Source organism: Camellia sinensis, chromosome 7, assembly GCF_055761805.1.
Source record: "Camellia sinensis isolate YWXY chromosome 7, ASM5576180v1, whole genome shotgun sequence".
Classification (NCBI taxonomy): Eukaryota; Viridiplantae; Streptophyta; class Magnoliopsida; order Ericales; family Theaceae; genus Camellia; species Camellia sinensis.
In genome coordinates this window covers 167,062,306-167,083,093 of record NC_138967.1, presented here as the reverse complement: position 1 = coordinate 167,083,093, position 20,788 = coordinate 167,062,306, and the positions used below count along the sequence as shown (strand labels likewise).

At 31.6% G+C, this 20,788-nt stretch overlaps 1 protein-coding gene and 1 long non-coding RNA gene across 2 annotated transcripts; one reads left to right on the top strand and one right to left on the bottom strand.

Annotated features, from left to right (window-relative positions):
• Positions 1 to 1,323: 1,323 nt before the first annotated feature.
• On the bottom strand, positions 1,324 to 8,274 carry LOC145795427 (uncharacterized). Its single transcript, XR_014336376.1, has 6 exons — positions 7,959 to 8,274; positions 7,766 to 7,859; positions 7,541 to 7,590; positions 5,676 to 5,781; positions 5,357 to 5,428; positions 1,324 to 1,817 (listed from the first exon to the last, which is right to left on the bottom strand). It is a non-coding gene; the product is annotated as an uncharacterized LOC145795427 (long non-coding RNA).
• Positions 8,275 to 18,016: 9,742 nt separating this feature from the next.
• Positions 18,017 to 20,530, top strand: LOC114316599 (putative glutathione S-transferase). Its single transcript, XM_082879730.1, has 2 exons — positions 18,017 to 18,431; positions 19,897 to 20,530. Exons 1-2 carry the CDS (start codon positions 18,114 to 18,116, stop codon positions 20,248 to 20,250), a joined length of 672 nt encoding a protein of 223 aa, XP_082735856.1. The 5' UTR covers positions 18,017 to 18,113; the 3' UTR covers positions 20,251 to 20,530.
• Positions 20,531 to 20,788: the final 258 nt, after the last annotated feature.

Sequence of the window (20,788 nt, the reverse complement as noted above, 5' to 3'; positions counted from 1 at the left end):
AAATTACAAATTATAAGATGCAAAGATTCTTTATTGGTCGGATTCAATATGTGTGTAGAGGTAGTTAATTGTGTTAGATGTGTCTTTTCAGCTGAACTTCTTTAATTAGCTCATTGCTGAGGTCTTGAAAGTATATAACTCAATGAATTTTTCCTTGTGCTAATTACAGGACAACTTGCTCGGGAAGTTTATGAGAACATTAGGAGAGAAGCTTCTTGTCTAAGAATTCAGAGAGATTTTCGTATGCATCTTGCTAGGAAAGCTTATAAAGAATTGTGCTCCTCTGCTGTTTTTATTCAGGCTAGCATACGTGGAATGGTTGCACGTGATGAGCATCGCTTCAGAAGGAAGATTGCTTTTTATGGAAAGCTTTCATTGCTGTATTCTCTTAGACTACTTGACTACATGAATTGTGCATTTGGATGTATTAGTAGGAACTCCAACAATTTCTCTTTACATTAGCTTCTGTTCAACTGAGTTCTTTAAAATTACCATGCTATAAGCATTTATAATAATGTTTTTCTTTTGCAGAGCAGTTTGAAAACTGTCTCAGAATCTCTGAATACTTCTTGATGGGTTTAAAATTAGCACAATTTCAAAAAAAAAAATTGAAAAAGGATATCACGGTGTTTTTCAAAACGCCACTTAAACCCTAAATCTAGCGGTCATATGTTTTTAAAAAGGTATGATGGCATTTTAAAAACGTCGCTAAATATCACAGTGACGGCATGGTACCGTTATTTAGGACATTTGGCGGCGTTTTTAAAAACGCCGCCTATACTAATATCATGACGTTTTTAAAACACCACAAAGCTATAGCGACGGCCGCGTCCTCGATGTTTGGTGCTAAGCGTCGCAAAAGGAATTTGCGGCGTTTTTAACACTTATAGCGGCGTTTTTTAAACGCCACTAAAAGTCTGTTTTCCAGCAGTGTGCCCACATTTCTGATGGAGTTTTGAACGTGGAATCCCTAACCAAAATTGGTGAATTGATGATCCAAACAAGTATGGAACACCCAACTGAGAATGATGGAACGTTGCTACGATGAAACCCTAAACAATTGATGCACCAAATCTGGGATGTTGGTCTATTTCCTTATTTTGTGGTGGACACGTTTGGCTCAGACACCCAATGTGGGTTGCCTTTTTCTTTTTTCTTTTTTTGATGGAAGATACATTGGTCTCTGATCTAAATATGTGGCGATGTTTGGATCAAAACAGTAATTACAGAATTCAAATCATCTAGCATAAATAACATCCACAATGGGCAAAAGTGTCACTCCTCACATGATGGAACTTCCAAGTGTATTACTTAAAATATGGGATTGACTAGTTCACAATTCCTCCATTTGGAATTTGAGTCAATCCTTAACCAAATAGTCCAAAATAAATTTTCCAAAACAAAAATCTATAAATTGACAAAAATAAACCACACTAAACACTCCAAGACAACATAATATTAAAGGACTACCTAATATTACCCCCGATAAAGATCAAATTGGTTCAATTTTTAAACTTTCTTAATTCATGTTCATCCCTCATAACAGCCCACTTGAGACAATTTGTTGCACAACTACCTCACGACTTTTCTCTCAAATCTAGAACATATATAATTACTAGTTGCAAGGTGCTTCGCACGATAGCGTATGCCTATGGTTCAAGCAACCTCAAATTGTTTGATTTGAAATTTACATTCATTTAAAAGGATCCTTAATCTTTGATCACTAATTCTTGATGTTACTCTGTTGTACATTACTTGTAACTTGTTTTGTACGTTCAGCAATAACTGTGAGCACTATGGATGAAACTTTAGGATGCCTACACAACAAATAGAACAAAAATACATAAGCAAAAGAATAAAAATAACTCAACTACAAAGACAAGTTAAAAGAGAGAGAGAACAAGGTGTCGAAGTATTTTTGGGGTCTTAAATTAATATAAAATAATTGATTAGATGAACTATAGAACTGGTTCTGGAAAGTTCATCTCCAAATATTCAGCCATACTTGAACTTTAGTTTTTGCAAATTTCATCCAAAGCTGTAAGTAAAAACATAATTGTTAAAACTATTTTGTCATTCATCCCAAAATCTAAATGTTTTGAACCATCTAAATCATTTTATCTCATGGAACTATTATTAGAAATTTATCCACAATACCAAAGAAACAACAATGTTAATGTCCAACAAATAGAAGAACAATCAAATATATAATCAAAGTTTTGAAGGCTATTAATAGTGGTATGTATCTATCATGTGTTACCTACCATTCTACAAGCATTGAAAATGCAACCAACAGGTAATTCTTTTTTATTAAAAAAAAAAGAGGTAAATTTGTGTGATAGTTATCTTTTTATTAATTTCTTTGAAACACAACTAAGATGCTACCATATGATTGTAATTATTATTTCCTAGAATTCAGAAATACTACTTATATGGTTTGGTATTCAAATAGAAAACTACCAATCACTCAATAGAAAAAGGTTAGCCAATCCCAATATCGCACTCTAATCCAAACTAATCTCTTGATGCAATACCCAAAAAACTTGGGGACTCTTGGAGGCGCAATATTGCACCAAACTAATCTCAGTGGAGTTTGAGAGAAACCACTCGACATTTCGAACTCCCTGCACAAAGAATTAACAGACAATAAAAATAAGAGTTATCATACATTCAAACCATTTTATCTTCAATACAACTTATGAAAGAAATGGCTTTAAAGTTGTTTCACTGCCTTATTTTTCCAATGTTCCTCCCACACTAATAGATCTTTACAATAGTAAGTACTAGTTATATCATTTAGATTTTAAATTTCAAAGGTTTAACATCAACCAGGAATCCAGTAAGGAAATTGAGCTAATATTGAAATTTGAGATGTATAAGCTTTAAAAGACATTCAAAAAATAGTGTATAATTAAAGCAAAAACAAGCTTATTTTTGGTATCATCTTAATATTGAAAAATCTAGAAATCTCCTAGATGTTGATTTGTGATTATGTATCAATTTTAAGCAGTATATAACAATCTCAATCAAACAATCAAAACAAATCGACACAACGAGTTTACGTGAAAAAATCACAATTGGACATCTCCAATTGTGATAAAAAAAACCACGGGCAAAAGCCACAAAACAATCCACTAAAAAGACAAATGAATTACACAGGTATACTCTCAATTACCTAGCGAATCCACGCCTAAATTGAACCAACCCCTATGTGCCTCTTCCAACACCGTCTTCACCTCGGAATTGTCTTGACGATGAGCCACTCCAGAATCCACCAAAGCTTCAGGCTCGAATTCTTCAAAATCCACCGAAGAACAACTCTTTTTTGCGTAGAACAAACAAATAATCCTTTGATGTATACTCTTTAAACCATTAGTTGAATACTCAATCGAAACATCAAAGAAAACTAGCAAAATATCCCCAGATATAAACCCTAGAACCCAAGAAGAAGATCTAGAGAGGTAATCCTAGATTTGGACTGAAACACATATTTATAGAAATCTGTCCCGCGATCTCCGCTCAAGCGGGAAAAAACAACATCCAGTATTTTTGCAGGCGAACACACTTCTGAGAAGAGGCAATTAGCGAAATGGCAATCTTAAAAGAATTAAACACCACAAACTTCTCTACAAGGCATGATTCAGGTTGGATTCGCATCTAACAACTCATAGCCTTACTGAAATAAAAATGCGAATAAAATTACAACTCAAAGGAGTTTTGTCAAACGGGATTGTCAAGAAATAAAACCTAACAAATATAATTAATTTGTATAATTTTCCACACTTATAAATCAAGTCTTAGGTCCTAGCTAACAAGTGAAGAATAAAGGAATAAACAAAGATTCATGCGCTACTGTAGAAGCAAACAATCAATAGTTGTATTACTCTGCACAGAACAATGTGCATGAATATATACTGGAAAATAGATAACACAACAAGTAGATATACTTTTAGCCCTTAATTAGGTAAGGCACATAGTAGGCCAAATAAGTAAGAAGGAAGACAAATATGAAAGTGTCAAATTATCAACTGCAAACAAAATCAATGAAGAATGGCACCATTGCCTATGAAATTTGTTGAAGACAAACTAATTGTTATGAAATGCCAATAATTTTATTCACAGATAGATGCATACATATGTACAGATAGATAGGCAGAAATCTATAAAATCAATGAAAGAACTATAAATTTATTTATTTGTCGTATAATTATAATTAATCTCAGTAACTTCCATATCTATAAATTGTAAATATAATGAACTAAGGTTTGTATAAATCACTAAATTTTTATGCATATTTACAAAGATAACTTTTTATTTACTTTATAAACAAGGTAGAGGCTACAATGTGCACTCCGAATAGGGTACGTATGGTATGCACTTCATAATTCTTTCACCAAATTTTGTATCATAGACCACAAAATGTCATAAAATTTCTCACCACAAAATAGCATAACTTCACCATTCATAACTTTATAGGGTCCATACCATAAATTCAATAATCATAATTTTAACATGTATCATAACACACCATGAATATTTATAATTTTCATAACAAAAAATTGTAATTTTCTTACCATGTGCACCGTTTTAGGGGTGCACGTTACATATTTCCCCTATAAAAAACCATATGATTGAACCTCAAAGCATTTATAAAAGATGAACAATTCTCCATAGTTACAAACACCCTTCACGGGATAGTAAGGATGTAATAGAAGACACTTTTATTACATAGAATATATAAGGTAAAAGTCCAGTAAAGAAAAAACAAAGCATTATTGAACATAACAAACAAAAAGGGAGCTCTTTCTTAAACTTAAATAAATAAATAAACGACTTGAGTTAATAAACAAAAGAAAAAGGAAATCTAATTAAAAAAAAAAAAAAAACTGAACAATAAGACTAAAAGCTTTTTACAAAAATTAACAATTAATTTTGCAGCAACTCTTTGCCTTATACAATCAATTGAGGCCACACATTATTCACACGCAAACTATTGAGAACTGTAGATCGAAACAAGGGGCTTATAAGAAGCTTAGGAGGAAAAAAAAGTTATTTTTTCTCTGAATATGTTTTTCATTCACAAAATTTTATCACTGAGGTTATAGAAAAACCTCACTATTACAATAATAATAATAATAATAATAATATTAATAATACATACATACATACATACATACATACATACATACATACATACATACATACATACCATAAAAAATTTAACGAGGAGGAAATATTAAAAGAGACAAGACCATGTATAACAACAATAAATATTAAAACCTAAAGCAAGAAAGCCAAATAAGATAGAAACAAGGAGATGAAGAAGACAAGATATAGAGAGCAAGAAGTTTCATACCTTATAAAGTGGCAATCAACTTCCTATAACTAAGATCTCTCTTTGTTCCTCTCATGTAAATCTGCTCATGCTCTGTAATTTTCATTTTCCAAGTGAGACAAATTAATCAAAGCAATGATAAAAAGAAAGCACGAAAATGGACATAAAAACGTTAGTAAGTACCCTAAAAATTAGCAATTACAAAAAGAGTTTTTTCTATCAATACAAGAATTAATAAGATCAACATTTACAAAAATAAGCATGTCAACAGGCAATAAAGATATGCACTATGCACGTGCACACACACATATATATAGTTGAGAATGAAACATAAACTAACTTCTTGGCAGATTTGCACATGGCTTTGGTGGCGATGGAGTTTTGGACTTTCTGGTCCTCTTCCTCTTCGATGGAATCAGTCGGGAGTTAATCTGACATGTCAAAATCTGGAAGAAACAAAAGGAAAACAAATTTTAATATGTATGATAACAAAATGTACCTTATAGAATTTCTACATGAATGGTCTACAACTATAAGGGATTAATTTCAACATTTTTAACAATGTGCACTTTTGCATAGTTATTGCATTGTTATAGAGTGAATAAAGCACATAAATACATTGCCTTGGGAATAGATTTTTTGAAATGGATAAGCCAAGCTCTATTAGGCTTTTGTTCTTGGCAATCCCGTTTGACAAAACTCCTTTCAATTGTAATTTTATTCGATTTTTTATTTAAGTGAGGCTATGAGTATTTAAATGCGAATCCAACCTGAATTGGGCCTATGCAGAGAAGTTTTTGATCTTAATCTTATCATATTTGCCACTTTACTAACTATGTCAGGGATCGAGCGAAATTGTTTGAAGTTGTTTAACCGCTCAAGCGGTCGATTGTGCGCTTGAGCGAAGATGCAATCCTTTTACAAGTTTCACTCGCCTGCAAAAGTACTGGGAGTTGTATTTTTACACTCGAGCGGCCTTTCCTACGCTCGAGCATAAATCCTTTTTCTGAAACACGCGTTTTAGTCAAACCGCTCGAGCGTCCATTCCTGCGCTCAAGCGGCGATTGCGATTATGTTTTCTATAAATCTGTGATTAATTCAGTTTCTAGGGAGAGAGTTGTTCTCTGGTGGATTTTGTAGAATTTGGGCCTAAACCTTTGGTAGATTCTGGAGTGGCTTGTCATCGTGGATTCGACATCGACGCTATGAATTCAACATTGGACAAGACAATTCTGAGGTGAAGACGATGATAGAAGAGGTACATTAGGGTCGGTTCAATTTAGGCGTGAATTTGCTAGGTAATTAAGAGTACACTTGTGTAATTCCTTTTTGTCTTCTTAGTGGATTGTTTTGTGCTTTTGTCCCGTAGTTTTTTTTATCCCAATTAGAGGTGCTCCAATTATGGTTTTTCCACGTTAAATCATTGTGTCGATGCGTCTTTGTTTGTTTGACTAGGATTGTTATTTACTAGTTAAAATTGATACATAATCATAAATAAATATCTCGGGGTTTTAGATTTTTCAAGCTTGATAAACTCAATTTAAATTTTGGCAAAATAATTTCAAATGTTAGCATGTATATAGCCTTACAGATTAAAAATTCAGTGAAAACTTTAAATTCATATGAATATTTGTCAATGAATAGGACAAAATAAAGATGATATCTTAATACTTCCACAAACTTAAATAAACTACTGTAAATGGCCTTAGTCAAAAAAATAAAATAAGAAACATAGTCATATATCTCAAATCCTAGTATAGAACTACTTGAAAGAAAAAACACAAGTGTAAAGGCAAAAGCATAAATTATCCTGCACTTGCTTCCATCTAACTGAGGTTCAGCAAAATAAAGTAACGAGAACACCAACACAAACAACTACCTTGAGGCTTTTTTAAAGTACCAAAAAAAGCAGCCAGATGATAAGTTATAATACAACCATAGCCATAGGCTCCAAACTCCACCTACTTCTACCATATAACCAAATAATCATAATAAGTTATTCATTCAACTTTCTTAAATAGTCTAAGAGATTGTAAAAAAAGACCAAGAAATTTCACTTATTGAATTCACATATAAGGACATCTGACTACCAGTTTCGCAATCACACATGGCTATAATTTTCTGATGCATCTCATAATTGGAACAAATTTTCAAATACACGGTGTGCAACTTTGAAGGGTGGTGAAATTAAACACAGAAAATTACCATAACATTAATAAACTAACTGTTGTGGACCAAATTTAAGCCTTTCAGACCTACAGAAGGAAAAGATTATTGAAAATTATTAGTTACATGTGCTGAATTCCAGCAATAGAAATGAAAATAATAATCAATAAAAAAAAAAAAACACAGTCGAAAAATAAGACAAAGTATATGTTAAATCCACAAACTAAACTCTTAAAATGTAAAAAATAAAAAATAAAAAATTACCTCAATACAACGAAAATTGGCTTTGGTGGCGACGGATTCAGGGACTTTCTCTTCCTCTTCTTCATAGTCGAGAAACTCTTCATTTTTGTTTCACCTAATAGACGGATCAAAAAAAGTAAATTTAAGTGTTTCATTAGGGTTTGAAATTCAAACAAAACATGAAGTCTAAAGTTTTGACAAAAAGGTTATTCACCTTTGAATTTGTAAGAAAATTGGATGGAATTAGGGTTAAGCTTTGAAGCGCCTGGTTATCACATTCCTTCTCACTTCCATGCTTTCTTTGACGATACATCTACCTGTGAGATAAGAAGAGATAGATGAAATAGCTGAGAGATTTGGGATGAGCTCGCCCAACGAGATTTGGGATTCGATGGATTAGCATGAGAAATAGAAGAGATTATGAGAGGAATATGAGAACAAAGAATGGGTTTAAAAGAGAAGCATGGGAACATAGTCAACTAGGTTTCCTTTGCAGATTGTATGGCCTGGTTTGTTTTTGAGAAATAAATTTTGGAGAAATTTTTTTAAAATTTTGATTGGTTTAGTAATTTTGAAAAAAAAAAATTTAAAATTACTTTTTATTTTTTACACATTATTCAATCAATTTTTCTCTCTCTCATCTCTCTTTCTCAATTACTTTTTCTCTCACACACATCTACTTAACTATAACAAAATATCAAATCATCCCAAACTCCAAAATTATTTCTGAAATATACAACCAAATAAATCAAAAAATTTCTAAACTATTTCCTTAATTTTTTTTTTTAAAAATTTATCTCTAAAAACCAAACCAAACACACCCTATGTATCTCATAAACAATTGTGATATCTAACTTTTGAATTCTTCTACAATTTACGTGGACAACTCCTCTCCACACAATCATCAAATAACTTACGATGGATATGAATTTACCAAACAATCCAACACCTCATAAAACAAATAACTTACGATGGATACGAATTTACCAAACAATCCAACACCTCATAAAACAAAGTAGAGTTTGATAGACAAAACTATGGGGTCAAAATCGGGAAAAAATATGAGAGCCATGGTTTTCACGTGTCAATCTGATTTCTTCACATATCAATTTGACATAAAGGCTTAGCATGAAATTACAAAAAGCAATGATACATCTCTCTAATTTTAGAGTTTTAATTGAGCTCATAAAACCAAGACTAAAACATCACATCACGGTGGGGTCTTGTTGCTTATTTTTCCTACGAAGGAAAATATCATAAATGCGAGCATGCCAGCAAGGATTGAAAAATCCTTACAGATTAAATTCAAGCCAATTATCAAGTGATTGCATTGACAGTTCTTTTGCCTCAACAAAAAGGACTTCAAAATTGTCAAGTATAGAGAAAAGAAAAATTAAAAGAAGAAGGAGGGAGATGGAGAAAGATGATTGAGTAGACAATCAAAGTAATAATTATTTACCTCTACTCTTATGCTTTGAAAAGGAAATGCTGAAAATAAATGCTTCGAAAAGGAAGTGCGTAAAATAAAATGCAGGAAATATAAATGACAAGAAAAATAGAAATCAATTGTCTCTGATTTGAGTTCTGGATCCTTTACAATGTAGCCATTGATGGCTATTTATAGAGGAAAAAATACAGCAATAACTACTTAGTAACTATCCATTTCTCCCATTTTCATCCTTGTTTTACCATGTGTCCTTCCACTCATCCACTTTGTCCTTCATGTTCTCCACCATCTCCATAACTTCTTTTAACTCTCAAATGAATAAAAGGATGCCACGTGTCCTAAAAATAATAACAATAACAATAATAATACTAATACTAATAAGAATAAGAATATTTTATAGTGCCAACATTATCCCCCATAGCCCTTAAAAATGATGTTTACTTGAGTTTTTGAAGGGCCGAACCAAGTACACATACAGTCATTTTTTTGCCTTAAAAAAAAAAAACAATTGGCCATCAATTTGAAAAGATAAGCCATTTTCAACCACTGATTTAAATGCATAGGCTTTTCCTGGCCAAGTTTAACATTTCAAATGACTAAGTTGTTCTTTAGTGCATCAAATTCATCAAAACAATGCTTAAAGATAATTGTTTTATTAGCCATTTCATCAAAATTATATTTTGATGTGAATCACAAATATAAAAAGGATTTTGAACACCAAGAACCATAGTACAAGATGGCCTTAAAAATTCAAACAACTTGACATTTTGAATAATTTTTAAAAATTCAGATTCATGAACATTAAATTGTTCATCATTCTTAGCCATGTTTGGCTTGAGAATATGTTTTTTGGCCAAATAGCTTTCATCATTTATTGACAAATGGGGTGTTTTTCTATTTTATCCATGAATGGATTATGAAAATCCTCCATTTGAGTTTCATCATTTCTCGGTCTAATGGATTGTTCCATTTTAGCCATTAATGGCTTATGAAAATATTTCATAGGAATCTTATGTCCATGATTTGACTCTCTTAGAATGGATTTTTCAACCCCCTGAGTCTTATATGGAACATTATTTTTAACCATGCTTGGCTCAATAGCATGCTTTTTATCCATGATTTTCATAAAATTGGCTCTTTAAAAATGAATTTTTTGACCCCCCGAGTCATTGATGAAATCAACTCTTTGCTTTTGCAATTTTCATCCATGGAAAAATTCACCAATTCCGGCCATTAAAGCCTCAGTTAAAGACTTGGTAGTGAGAGTTGACAACTCATCATTCCATTGGCGAATTTTCATATCAAGTTGATAAATTTCTCCAATTAAATGGTGTCTTTTTTCTTCCACCAAATAATGTTGTAAGGGATGAAAATTTATTTCATCAAGAAAATGGATCTCTTCTTGAAGACCTCGAAATTTTTGTTTACGCCAATAGAATTCATCTAGACTATTTGAAATAGACAAATCCAATTCATTTTTTATTTTTTACACTTGACATCCTACTGGGCGTGCCAAAAATTGTTGGCTTATTTTTCCTACGAAGGAAAATATCATAAATGCGAGCGTGCTAGCAAGGATTGAAAAATCTTTACAGATTAAATTCAAGCCAATTATCAAGTGATTGCGTTGACGGTTCTTTTGCCTCAACCAAAAGGACTTCAAAATTGCCAAGTGTAGAGAAAAGAAAAATTAAAGGAAAAAGAAAGGAGACAGAGAAAGATGATTGAGTGAACAATCAAAGTAATAATTATTTACCTCTACTCCTATGCTTTGAAAAGGAAGTGCATAAAAATGCTTTGAAAAGGAAACTCTAAAAATAAATACTTCGAAAAGAAAGTGCGTAAAATAAAATGCAGGAAATATAAATGACAAGAAAAATAGAAATCAATTGTCTTTGATTTGAGTTCTGGATCCTTTACAATGTAGCCATTGATGGCTATTTATAGAGAAAAAAAATACAGCAATAACTACTTAGTAACTACCCATTTCCCTCATCTTCATCCATGTCTTGTCATGTATCATTCCATTCATCCACTTTATCCTTCATGTTCTCCACCATCTCCATAACTTCTTTTAACTTCCAAATGAATAAGAGGATGTCACGTGTCCAAAAAATAATAATAATAATAATACTAATAATAATATGAATAAGAATATTTTATAGTGCCAACAAGTCCACTCCCATTAAAGCTCATTAGAGCTCATTTATTAGAACTCCCACTCATTTTTCAATTACAAAATGGTCCAAAAGTGATACAGTAAGTAAACAACAAAATATGAGAGCAAAATGGGCCAAAAAAAAGAAGAAAAAAAGAGAGCCGTCAATTGTAACAACTATAACTTCCTCTTTAGGAGTGTAAAAATGGCCCGTGGCCCGTGGGCGGCCTGAAACCCGCTTGCGGCCCGGGATGGGCCTTGCCCGTTTAGGCCCAGGTCCAAGCCCAACCTGATGCCTTGGGCTTGGACCATCGTTTTGAAGCCCAGCCCACTTGGGCCGGCTCGTGGCCCGGCCCATCGGCCCACTCAAAAGCCCGGCCCGCCCGAGACCCAGTGTTATTTTTAATAAAAAATAATAAATTTTTGGTGGAAAAAATTTAAAAAAAAAATTTAAATTGTCTAGGCTCGCCCAAAGCCCAAGTCCACTGGCCCGCCCAAAGCCCGAATACCCCTGGGTCTGGGCTTGGGCCTGGGCCTAGTTTTCTGGCCCATAGACTGGCCCGACCCAACCCAATTTTTTGCAGGAGCCTGCAAAGCCCGACATGGGCCCGGCCAGCCCGAGCCAAAAATACACCCCTATCCCTCTTATATATAAGGGTATGTAGATATACTAAAATAGTTATACAAGGAAAAATGGATATATTAAAATAGTTAATAAGATAAAATTTTGTATTTAAATTATAATTATTTTATTTTTTCTCTTACAACTATCAAATCAATTAAAAAAAAAGTTAATTATCATTCTAAACATATTTTTTTTTAATCAAACTAAAGTAATTAAAAAAATAACTAAAATAGTTACATTTTCAAAAACAATTCAAAATCAGAACGAATAAAGTATTTGATATAACAAGTATACTATGGGACTGTTTGGAAAGTGAAATTTTAGCTTAATTTAAGTTAAAATTTTTAAAAAGATAAAATATGTTAAAATAGGTAATAAGATAAAATATCACATCAAATTTATAATTATTCAACTTTTTCTCTCACAAATATCACATCCAACTACAAAAAAATATAATAATCTTTCCAAATATAGAAATTTAAACCTATTAAAATAGTTAAAAACTAAAATAATTTACTAAAATAATCAATGTGTTTAGTTTGAATTTTTTGAATTAAGGGTGTTTTGGAGAGATGGTTCAAAGCTATATTTTGATTTTTTTTGGGCTTTTTGTGAGAGAGGGAAGCAGTTTTTAACCCACTTCCCAAAATAACCAAGTTTGTTGAAAATTAAATTTTTTGGTTTTCGTGTGTTTTTTTTTAGTGAATATTTTTAAAACTTTAAACATTTTTTTATTTTTTTATATGCACCTTACTTGGATATATTTAAAAAATAAAAAATTTGTGAAAAATATTTAAAAAAATTAATAAATAGGAAAAAATAGAAAAAAAATTATTGAATTCTTATATTTTTTGTATTTTTGCTATTTAGTGAATTTTTTACTTTTTAGATACATCAAAATTAGGTATGTCTAAAAATTAAAAAAAATTACTTAAAATATTAAAAAAAATTCAATAAAAATAAAAAAAATACAAAAAATAAGAAAATAAATGTTTTAAAAAAATATTTTCAAAAAAGTGAAACCAAGTAAAATGAATAACTTTCCAGACAGGGACTATGTCATTTTGGTGAGTTGGAATCCCGTTCCATTGGAAATGTGACACGTCTACTCAATCATTAATTTCTCCCTACCTTCATTATCACTGTAATTTTTTGTCAAAAAATGATTTGGATCCCACGGGAGGGCATCCTCACGACTTCTTCTGGCCGTGGTTGATTAATTTTTTCCTTCTCCTCCAATTTTCAGCCCCTAGCCTTAAGTAAGGGTGATAATTGAAGGTCTCAATCACTTCTCTTTTCTATCTAGAGTAATACCCCACTCCATCCGTCCCATCTCTCTCTATTTAAAATTAGGATAAATTATGTTGCTTGGTTTGACATAGCAAAAAAAAAAATTAAAAAATTATTATTTTATTTAAATCACATTACTTCTTTATCACATCACTTCAAATCTAACACATACCTAATCGATATTTTATAAAAAGTCAAAAAATACACTTATTTAGTACCAGACCATACAAAACTCCATCACTACTGCCAATCAAAAAACACATCATTAAAATATGCCCTCTCACATCTTTAAGAAAAGGGGAATGATTTTTAAATCGTATATCATGTGTATCATGTTTTCAGAAGTTGACTATCAAAAATTGTAGGGAGAATTAGATGCAGGTGAAAGAAGAAAAAAAATATACTAACACATAAAACAATGCAAGTGATATTTATGTTTTTACAATCTTTTATTTACATCTCAACCCAAACACTTACACCCCATGTCTTTGTAATTTTTTTTCTCTTTTTCCTACAATTTCCCAAAATCATAACACCGACTATTAAAAAAAGTTGCTTGATGTTGCATTTATAACAAAGTCAGAACCTTTAGCTCTTCCAACCATGTAGTTCCATGTATAATTGATGACCATCAATTAATTACCTTAAATATTACAGCAAAATGGCAATTGATTGGAAGTTGTTTTCTTTTCAGAATTTAAAAATATTTTTTTTTTTTAAAAAATAGTATAAATGGAAATAAAGTTTCCACATATGGAACGCCAAACTCCTAAAACCCCTCCACCTGCAACACCACATACCAAATACCAAGACTTACTTGAAAATTTCAACAATCTATGATGCAAAGAATTAAATTAAGTTTGACCCAAGTACATCAGGTGTTATTGATGGGGTTGAGAGGTTGCGCATATGGGCCATGGTGTAGCTGGGGTGGGACAGAGATGGGTAGTGATAGGGGGATGGTGGGGTGGGCAGAGGTGGACGATGACGAGAGTAGAGCAGATATGAGCGAGGTTGAGGATGCAGTGATGCTGGAGTAAAGTGATAAAGTGATGAATGAAGGAATGAGTGGTGATAAGTGGTATAGTAATGGTTGGATGGAGGAGAAAGAAGAGGAGAGTTGGACCCATCTGCAGAAAGTTGGGGTTGGACTCATTTTACAGAGAGTTTGGAAAGACACAGAGATGGGAAAGATGGAAAAATTGGTTTGATAATCTTAAGGGCATAATTGGCATTACATAAAATATTGTTGTTGACGTCATTTTAGTCTGTTAAGTTAACTAACGGTAGATTAAAGGAGTAATATGTAATGCAATTGTTTATATCAGGGAGGGAAATGTAATTTTCAAGACCTAAGGAAGAAATATGCATGAAGTTCAAACCTGAAGGGGTGTCATTGTAATTTTACCTTAAAATTATAGCCACATTAGGGGGTGAGCAGCGGATATACCGATCCGTCCAAACAGACCAAACCAAACCGATCCGCCGCATTTTGGGTGGATGCGTGACGACGAGTGGGTGGTTGCAGATTGATTTTTTCCAATCCGCCTAGTTTTGGACGGATGGCAGATTTGAGGTTCATTTGGCCGCAATCAAACCGCCAAACCACCGAGCACCACTAGTAATTTGTAAGACTTTGTGTTTTCAATTTGTTTATATATTCTATTTGTGTTTTCAATTGAAAAAGAGTTTAAATATTCTGTTAAATATATTATGTTGAAAAAGAGTTTTCAACTTAAATATATTTTTTGAATTGAAAAAATAAATGTATTATTTATCTATATATTTTAGTTTTCAAATCTAACTCTAAAAATGATAAATAAAAAAGATTATATATGTTGGTTGGTTTTTGTTTTCAAAAACAGATATGAATGTAACAATACAAAAGCATACAATCCCTACTACTGCTCTGTTCATAGTTTTGGTGGTTTGAATTATTTTTATATTTTAAAAACCACATATTATAATACTTTATGTGGATAAGGCATGTTGTGATTATAATATGTGGATAAAGTTTCAAACTTTCTTTCTTTGGATAAGGCATGCAGTGATTGTAATATTCTATTAAGTCATTGCCTGTAATTTTTTTTTTTTTTTTTGTGGAGAAAGTGCACAAGTTAAATTATGTTGAAAATTTATAAAATTTTAAACCGCCAAACTAATTCACATCCATCCACCAATCCGCTCAATCCACATCCGTCGGATTGGCGGACGGATGCGGATTGATTTTTTCTAATCCGCCAATCTAGTGGACGGATGGTGGATTGGAAGTTCCGTGGCCGCAACCGACCCGCGCCCAGTCCTAAGCCACATATCGTTTATTCTATTCATTTTCATTGTCCGTATGTGACATGATATACTCGCCTTATTTGAAAAGTTAATTATTTTAATTACTTATTTAATTTTTTAGTTATTTTATTCTTGTTAAAAAATTATATTTAAAAAATTGATTACTTTTTATAATTGATTTGATAGTTATCAAAGAAAAAATTAAATGAATTTAAATTGAATGTGACATTTTATTTTATTAATTATTTTAGCTTATTTTATTTTTTAGTGGCGTATTTTAACCCATATCTTTCCCCAAATAAAGCCACTGTAAAGAAGAAAGAAAAAAAAAAAAAACATGTGGTTGTAGATTTGGAGGTAGTTTGAGAACAAGTTTTTTTTAAGTAATTCTTTAATTTTTTAATTAAAATATGAGATGGAAAAAATTAATATATTTATTATAGTTTATTAATTTTTTATGAAAAAATATGTAAATAGGAGAATGAATGAAAATAAATTTGATTTTTTGATATTTGTTGACTTTATAAAATTTTAATAATTTTTTAACTTTTAAACTAAAATTATAACTTCTCCAACTAGGTTTATAGTATCTTTATGATATATACATATATATATATACATATATGCTTTGTTTCGGAAGAGGGTTAAGTTAAAATATAATATATTAAAAGATAAAATAAATTAAAATAATTAATAAGATAAAATGGAGAGGGTTGTTGGGGATGAACTATATAACTGTACTTTTTGACTTGTTGAATAAAAAAGTAGAGGAAAAAATATAATTATTTGGGATAACTTTTTAACCTTTTACGAAAAATTATGTATTAAAATATTGTATAAAATAGCAAAATTACCGTATTACCCCTATGCCCTATGCATACTAACAGTGATGATTGAAGGAATCAGTACAGATTGCTTTGAAATGAGATGGTGGGTAGGCTTGCTTCAGAAAGAATATATATATATATATATATATGTATATATATAGGATGAGGCTTCCCTCTAGTTCTTCATCGGACTGGAAAGTATTATTGGGCCTGTGGGGGCCCATCACGGGTTCCATTTTGATAATCCGAACTGTTAAATGTGTAAAACTCGTCAAGTATTATATGCTTGTAAAAAATCACATTGATCGGATATGGATAGCTATGTGATCAAATAAGTTTTGTATAAAAAAAAAAAAAGATGATGGAAAATAAATGGCTGACAAAATTTGATTTGATCACATAGCTATCGATATCCGATCAACGTGATTTTTTATAAGCCTATAGTACTCAATGAGTTTTACACATTGACGATTTGGATTATCGAAATGAAATCCATGGTGAGCCCCTGCGGGTCCAATAGTACCCTACAGTCCGATGAAGGACTGGAGGGAAGCCTCATCTAATTTTTTTTTTTTTAATATGTTCCTGTTCACACGTGAGCTTGTACCATTACTTCAACACAAATTTGGCTTGTACTTTCTTTTTTTTTGTTCTTTTTTTGTGAATAATGATAATTTTTTGACTTTTTGACTTTTCTAAACTATCCCAAACAGGCACAATAATGATTTTATTTTCTCTCTAACAATCATCAAATCAACTATACAAAAATGCTAATCAACTTCCCAAATATAATTTTTTTAGCTAAGCTAAATTAGCCAAAAGCCAATTAAAATATCAAACTTTCCAAAGAAGGCCATAATGCGAGAAAGACTATCGTATACATCTCTCAAATGGCATATATCAATGTACTTTATAACTACAGAAAATAATAATGATAAAATAACGTAACTCCATATTTTTTTAGTCATAACTAAAAAAAAAAAAAATCATAACCAAATATAAAAAGTTCTAACTAAATATTTCAAAATAATATCATAACCAAATAAGAAAATTAGTTATACCTTTTTTAAAAAAATAATAAGGTAACTAAGGGATGGTTTGGCATCATCTATAAAATCCCAAAAGCTAAGAAATCACTAAAAAGTAAAAAAGTTCATACTATTTACCTTTATTTTTGAGGGAAATCTGTCAGATTAAAAAAAGAAAAGAAAAAACAAACAAACAAAACAAAAACAATGCTACTACAAAACTGTGCAGCCACAACTTCCCATAAAAAAAGGAAAACGTGGCACACTTGAAGCCACACATTCCCATAATATATATATATATATATATATATTGAAAAGAGATAGAAAGTCAACGCAGTATTGCTGACTGTGTCCGGAAGGGTAATTTTGTAATTTTATTATTTTATACAATATTTTAATACACATTTTTTCGTAAAAAATTAAAAAATTATCCCAAACCACCATCATTTTTTCTTCTACTTTTTTTATCTAAAGAGTCAAAAAGTACATTTATATAATTCTTCCCAAACAACCCCTAACTGTGCGTAGCATATGATTGTCCGTATAATAGAATTCTCCACATAATGCACTTGTTCATCACCACTCTACCTAGCCTATATAATAACGTGTTGTACACATTGTGAAAAATACACAAAGTTTCTCTCCTATTTTTCTCTCTTTCTGTCTTCCTCTTTGTCATATATTTATTAATAATCACAAGTAATAATGGCTGATAATAAGGTGGTTCTTTTGGATTCATGGGCTAGCATGTTTGGGATGAGGGTGAGAATAGCTCTGGCTGAGAAGGGCATTGAATATGAACACAAGGAAGAGGACTTGTGGAATAAGAGCTCACTGCTTCTTGAGATGAACCCGGTTCATAAGAAAATCCCGGTTTTGATTCACAACGGAAAATCGGTTTGTGAGTCCCTCATCGCTGTCGAGTACATCGATGAGGTCTGGAATGAGAAAGCTCCATTGTTGCCCTCTGATCCTTACCAGAAAGCTCAAGCTAGGTTCTGGGCTGACTATGTTGACAAGAAGGTGACTTTTTTTTTTTTACTTGTTAAAATTTGGTGCTATTTCATAAAAATAGAAATAAAAATAAAATATTTTAGTACAGTTGTTGCAAAAAATTGTTTTGAAATTAAGTAAAAAGAGGTGGTGGCTGAAATTAGTTTCTTGATAAGGAGGTGGTTGGTGGTGGTTAGATGTGATTGTCAGTTTGGAGATGGTGACCGGAGGAGGTTGGCAGAAGTGGTGGTAGGAGGAGGTTTTCGATAACGATGGCTGAAGATGGTGGGTGGCTGGTGGTGAGTGATGGGGGGAGGGAGTGAAAAAAAAAAAGAAGAAGGGATTTAGACCTGAATCTCTGGTTTGAGTTTGTTTGTTTGTTTTTTTTTTTTTTTTTTTTTATATTTTTATTTATTTTTTTCTCGTGAATAGTTTGGTTCCTTGTAAATAAAACCAGAGCTCAGAATCTTATACTTATACACTAACTGCCGTCCTCACATAATTACAATATTTCAAGGCATGGAATCAAACTCACTGTCTCAATAAATTTTGATTTTTAGTTTATTTTTTATAATATTTTAACTTTTTTACATATACAAACTAAATAAATAAATTGTAATATTCTATTTAAAAGTATTATATTTTAATTTTTTAAGCATTATAAACTAAGAGCATGTTTGATTAGTAAGATTATAACATAGGGTTGAAATTGTTAATTTATAAACTTATAATAACACGTTGGATTGTAACCAGATTACATGTGCGGCAGTAGATATTCAATATGACAAAATTGGCAAAATTTTCATATTGTGAGGGACTGGGATCATAATTTCAAATATGAAGGGAAAAAAAAAAAGAAAGCAAAATGAATTCATACTAAATGGTTATCTCACTAATTTAATTAGATAATTAATCATACACTAGTTTATAGAATTATTAATCTTTCACTGTTAATCCTGTTAATCAAGGCCTAAGTGATTAATAATACAAGTTTTGTAATAAATATTAGACAGAGAGATATTTGATGTGGATTCCCACGAGTCTCATTTTGATGATCTGAATCATTCATTATGTCTGACACTTCGTGTATTTCATCCATACAAAAAAAAAAAAGAAAAAAAAAGTTGATATGATAATCGTAACCTATTCAATTTATCGCATTTATTACCAAAAAAAAGACGACAATTGTATTTTTAAAAATAAATTATTTTTTTATGACAAACGCGATAAATTAAATATATTACGATTATCTAATCAATCTAATTTTGCGTTGTTGAAATACACGAAGTTTCCGACTAATAAAAGGTTTGAATCATCAAAACAAAAGCAATGGATAATAGCAACATTTACCATTTTTCTTGTTTTATTCCCAATCAAACACAATCTATTCGTAATTGAATGGTATCACATTAATACACTAAAAAGAGGGGTCCAACATAATTAAACCTATTACAAAATATCTAAGATGTTACAATTATTAACATATGAAATGCAGGTGTATGATAATGGGATGAAGATACTACATTCAAGTGTAGAAGAAGAGAAAGAGGAAGGCAAAAAGGGATTCATAGAATGTCTCAAGGTATTAGAGGGAGAGCTTGGTGATAAGCCATACTTTGGAGGTGAAGCCTTTGGCTTTGTAGACATTGCTCTTGTCACCTTTTACAGCTGGTTTTACACCTATGAGACCCTTGGCAACTTCAGTCTAGAGCAAGAGTGCCCCAAGCTAATTTCATGGGCCAAGAGGTGCATTGAGAAAAATGAAAGTGTTTCCAAGTCTCTTCCTCACCAGCACAAGATCTATGACTTTGTTTTGGATGTGAAAAAGAAGCTAAAAGCAAGAACATGAGCTTGTTAATACTATTATATCGGTTAAATAAAATAAGTTGGATCTAGGACCCCCAGTTTGTTTCAAAGCACCTTTCTATTATATTTGATCTCTTTGGTCTAACCTCATATGGTAGAGAGGAGTTTCAAAATAGGGTACTGTGAGATCCAAATAAAGAATTCCCTACTTATTTATGGTTATACTTTTTGTGTAATTTTTGTTTTTCTTTTTTGTTCTCTAGTCTGTGGTTGTTTGTGTTTGTTGTCTCTTTAATTGTAATAAAGAAACACTTCGTTGTGTTTGTGGCTTGTTAAGGATAAAATAAAATAAAATAAAAAAGACTGGAGGGGGGGAGGGGGGGCTTGTATGTTGGAAATGCTATTGTCTTGTTTTTGTCCTAATGAATTTTCCAATTGCATAATGTGGTGTGAATTTCAAGACACGAATGTGTGATTGAGAGCATATTGAGAAGGTTTGAGAGAGAGATTTAAGTATAGAAATCTTTGACTTTTTAATTAGTGCTCAATTTAAAATGACAGATCATATAAAGAGTTTGGCT

What these genes read in the sequence shown, in the direction of transcription:
- LOC114316599 (XM_082879730.1), top strand. Translation starts at nt 18,114, where the DNA reads ATGGCTGATAATAAGGTGGTTCTTTTGGATTCATGGGCTAGCATGTTT. An exon ending in CTGACTATGTTGACAAGAAG is followed by an intron (nt 18,432 to 19,896) that starts GTGACTTTTTTT and finishes TATGAAATGCAG; the next exon opens with GTGTATGATAATGGGATGAA.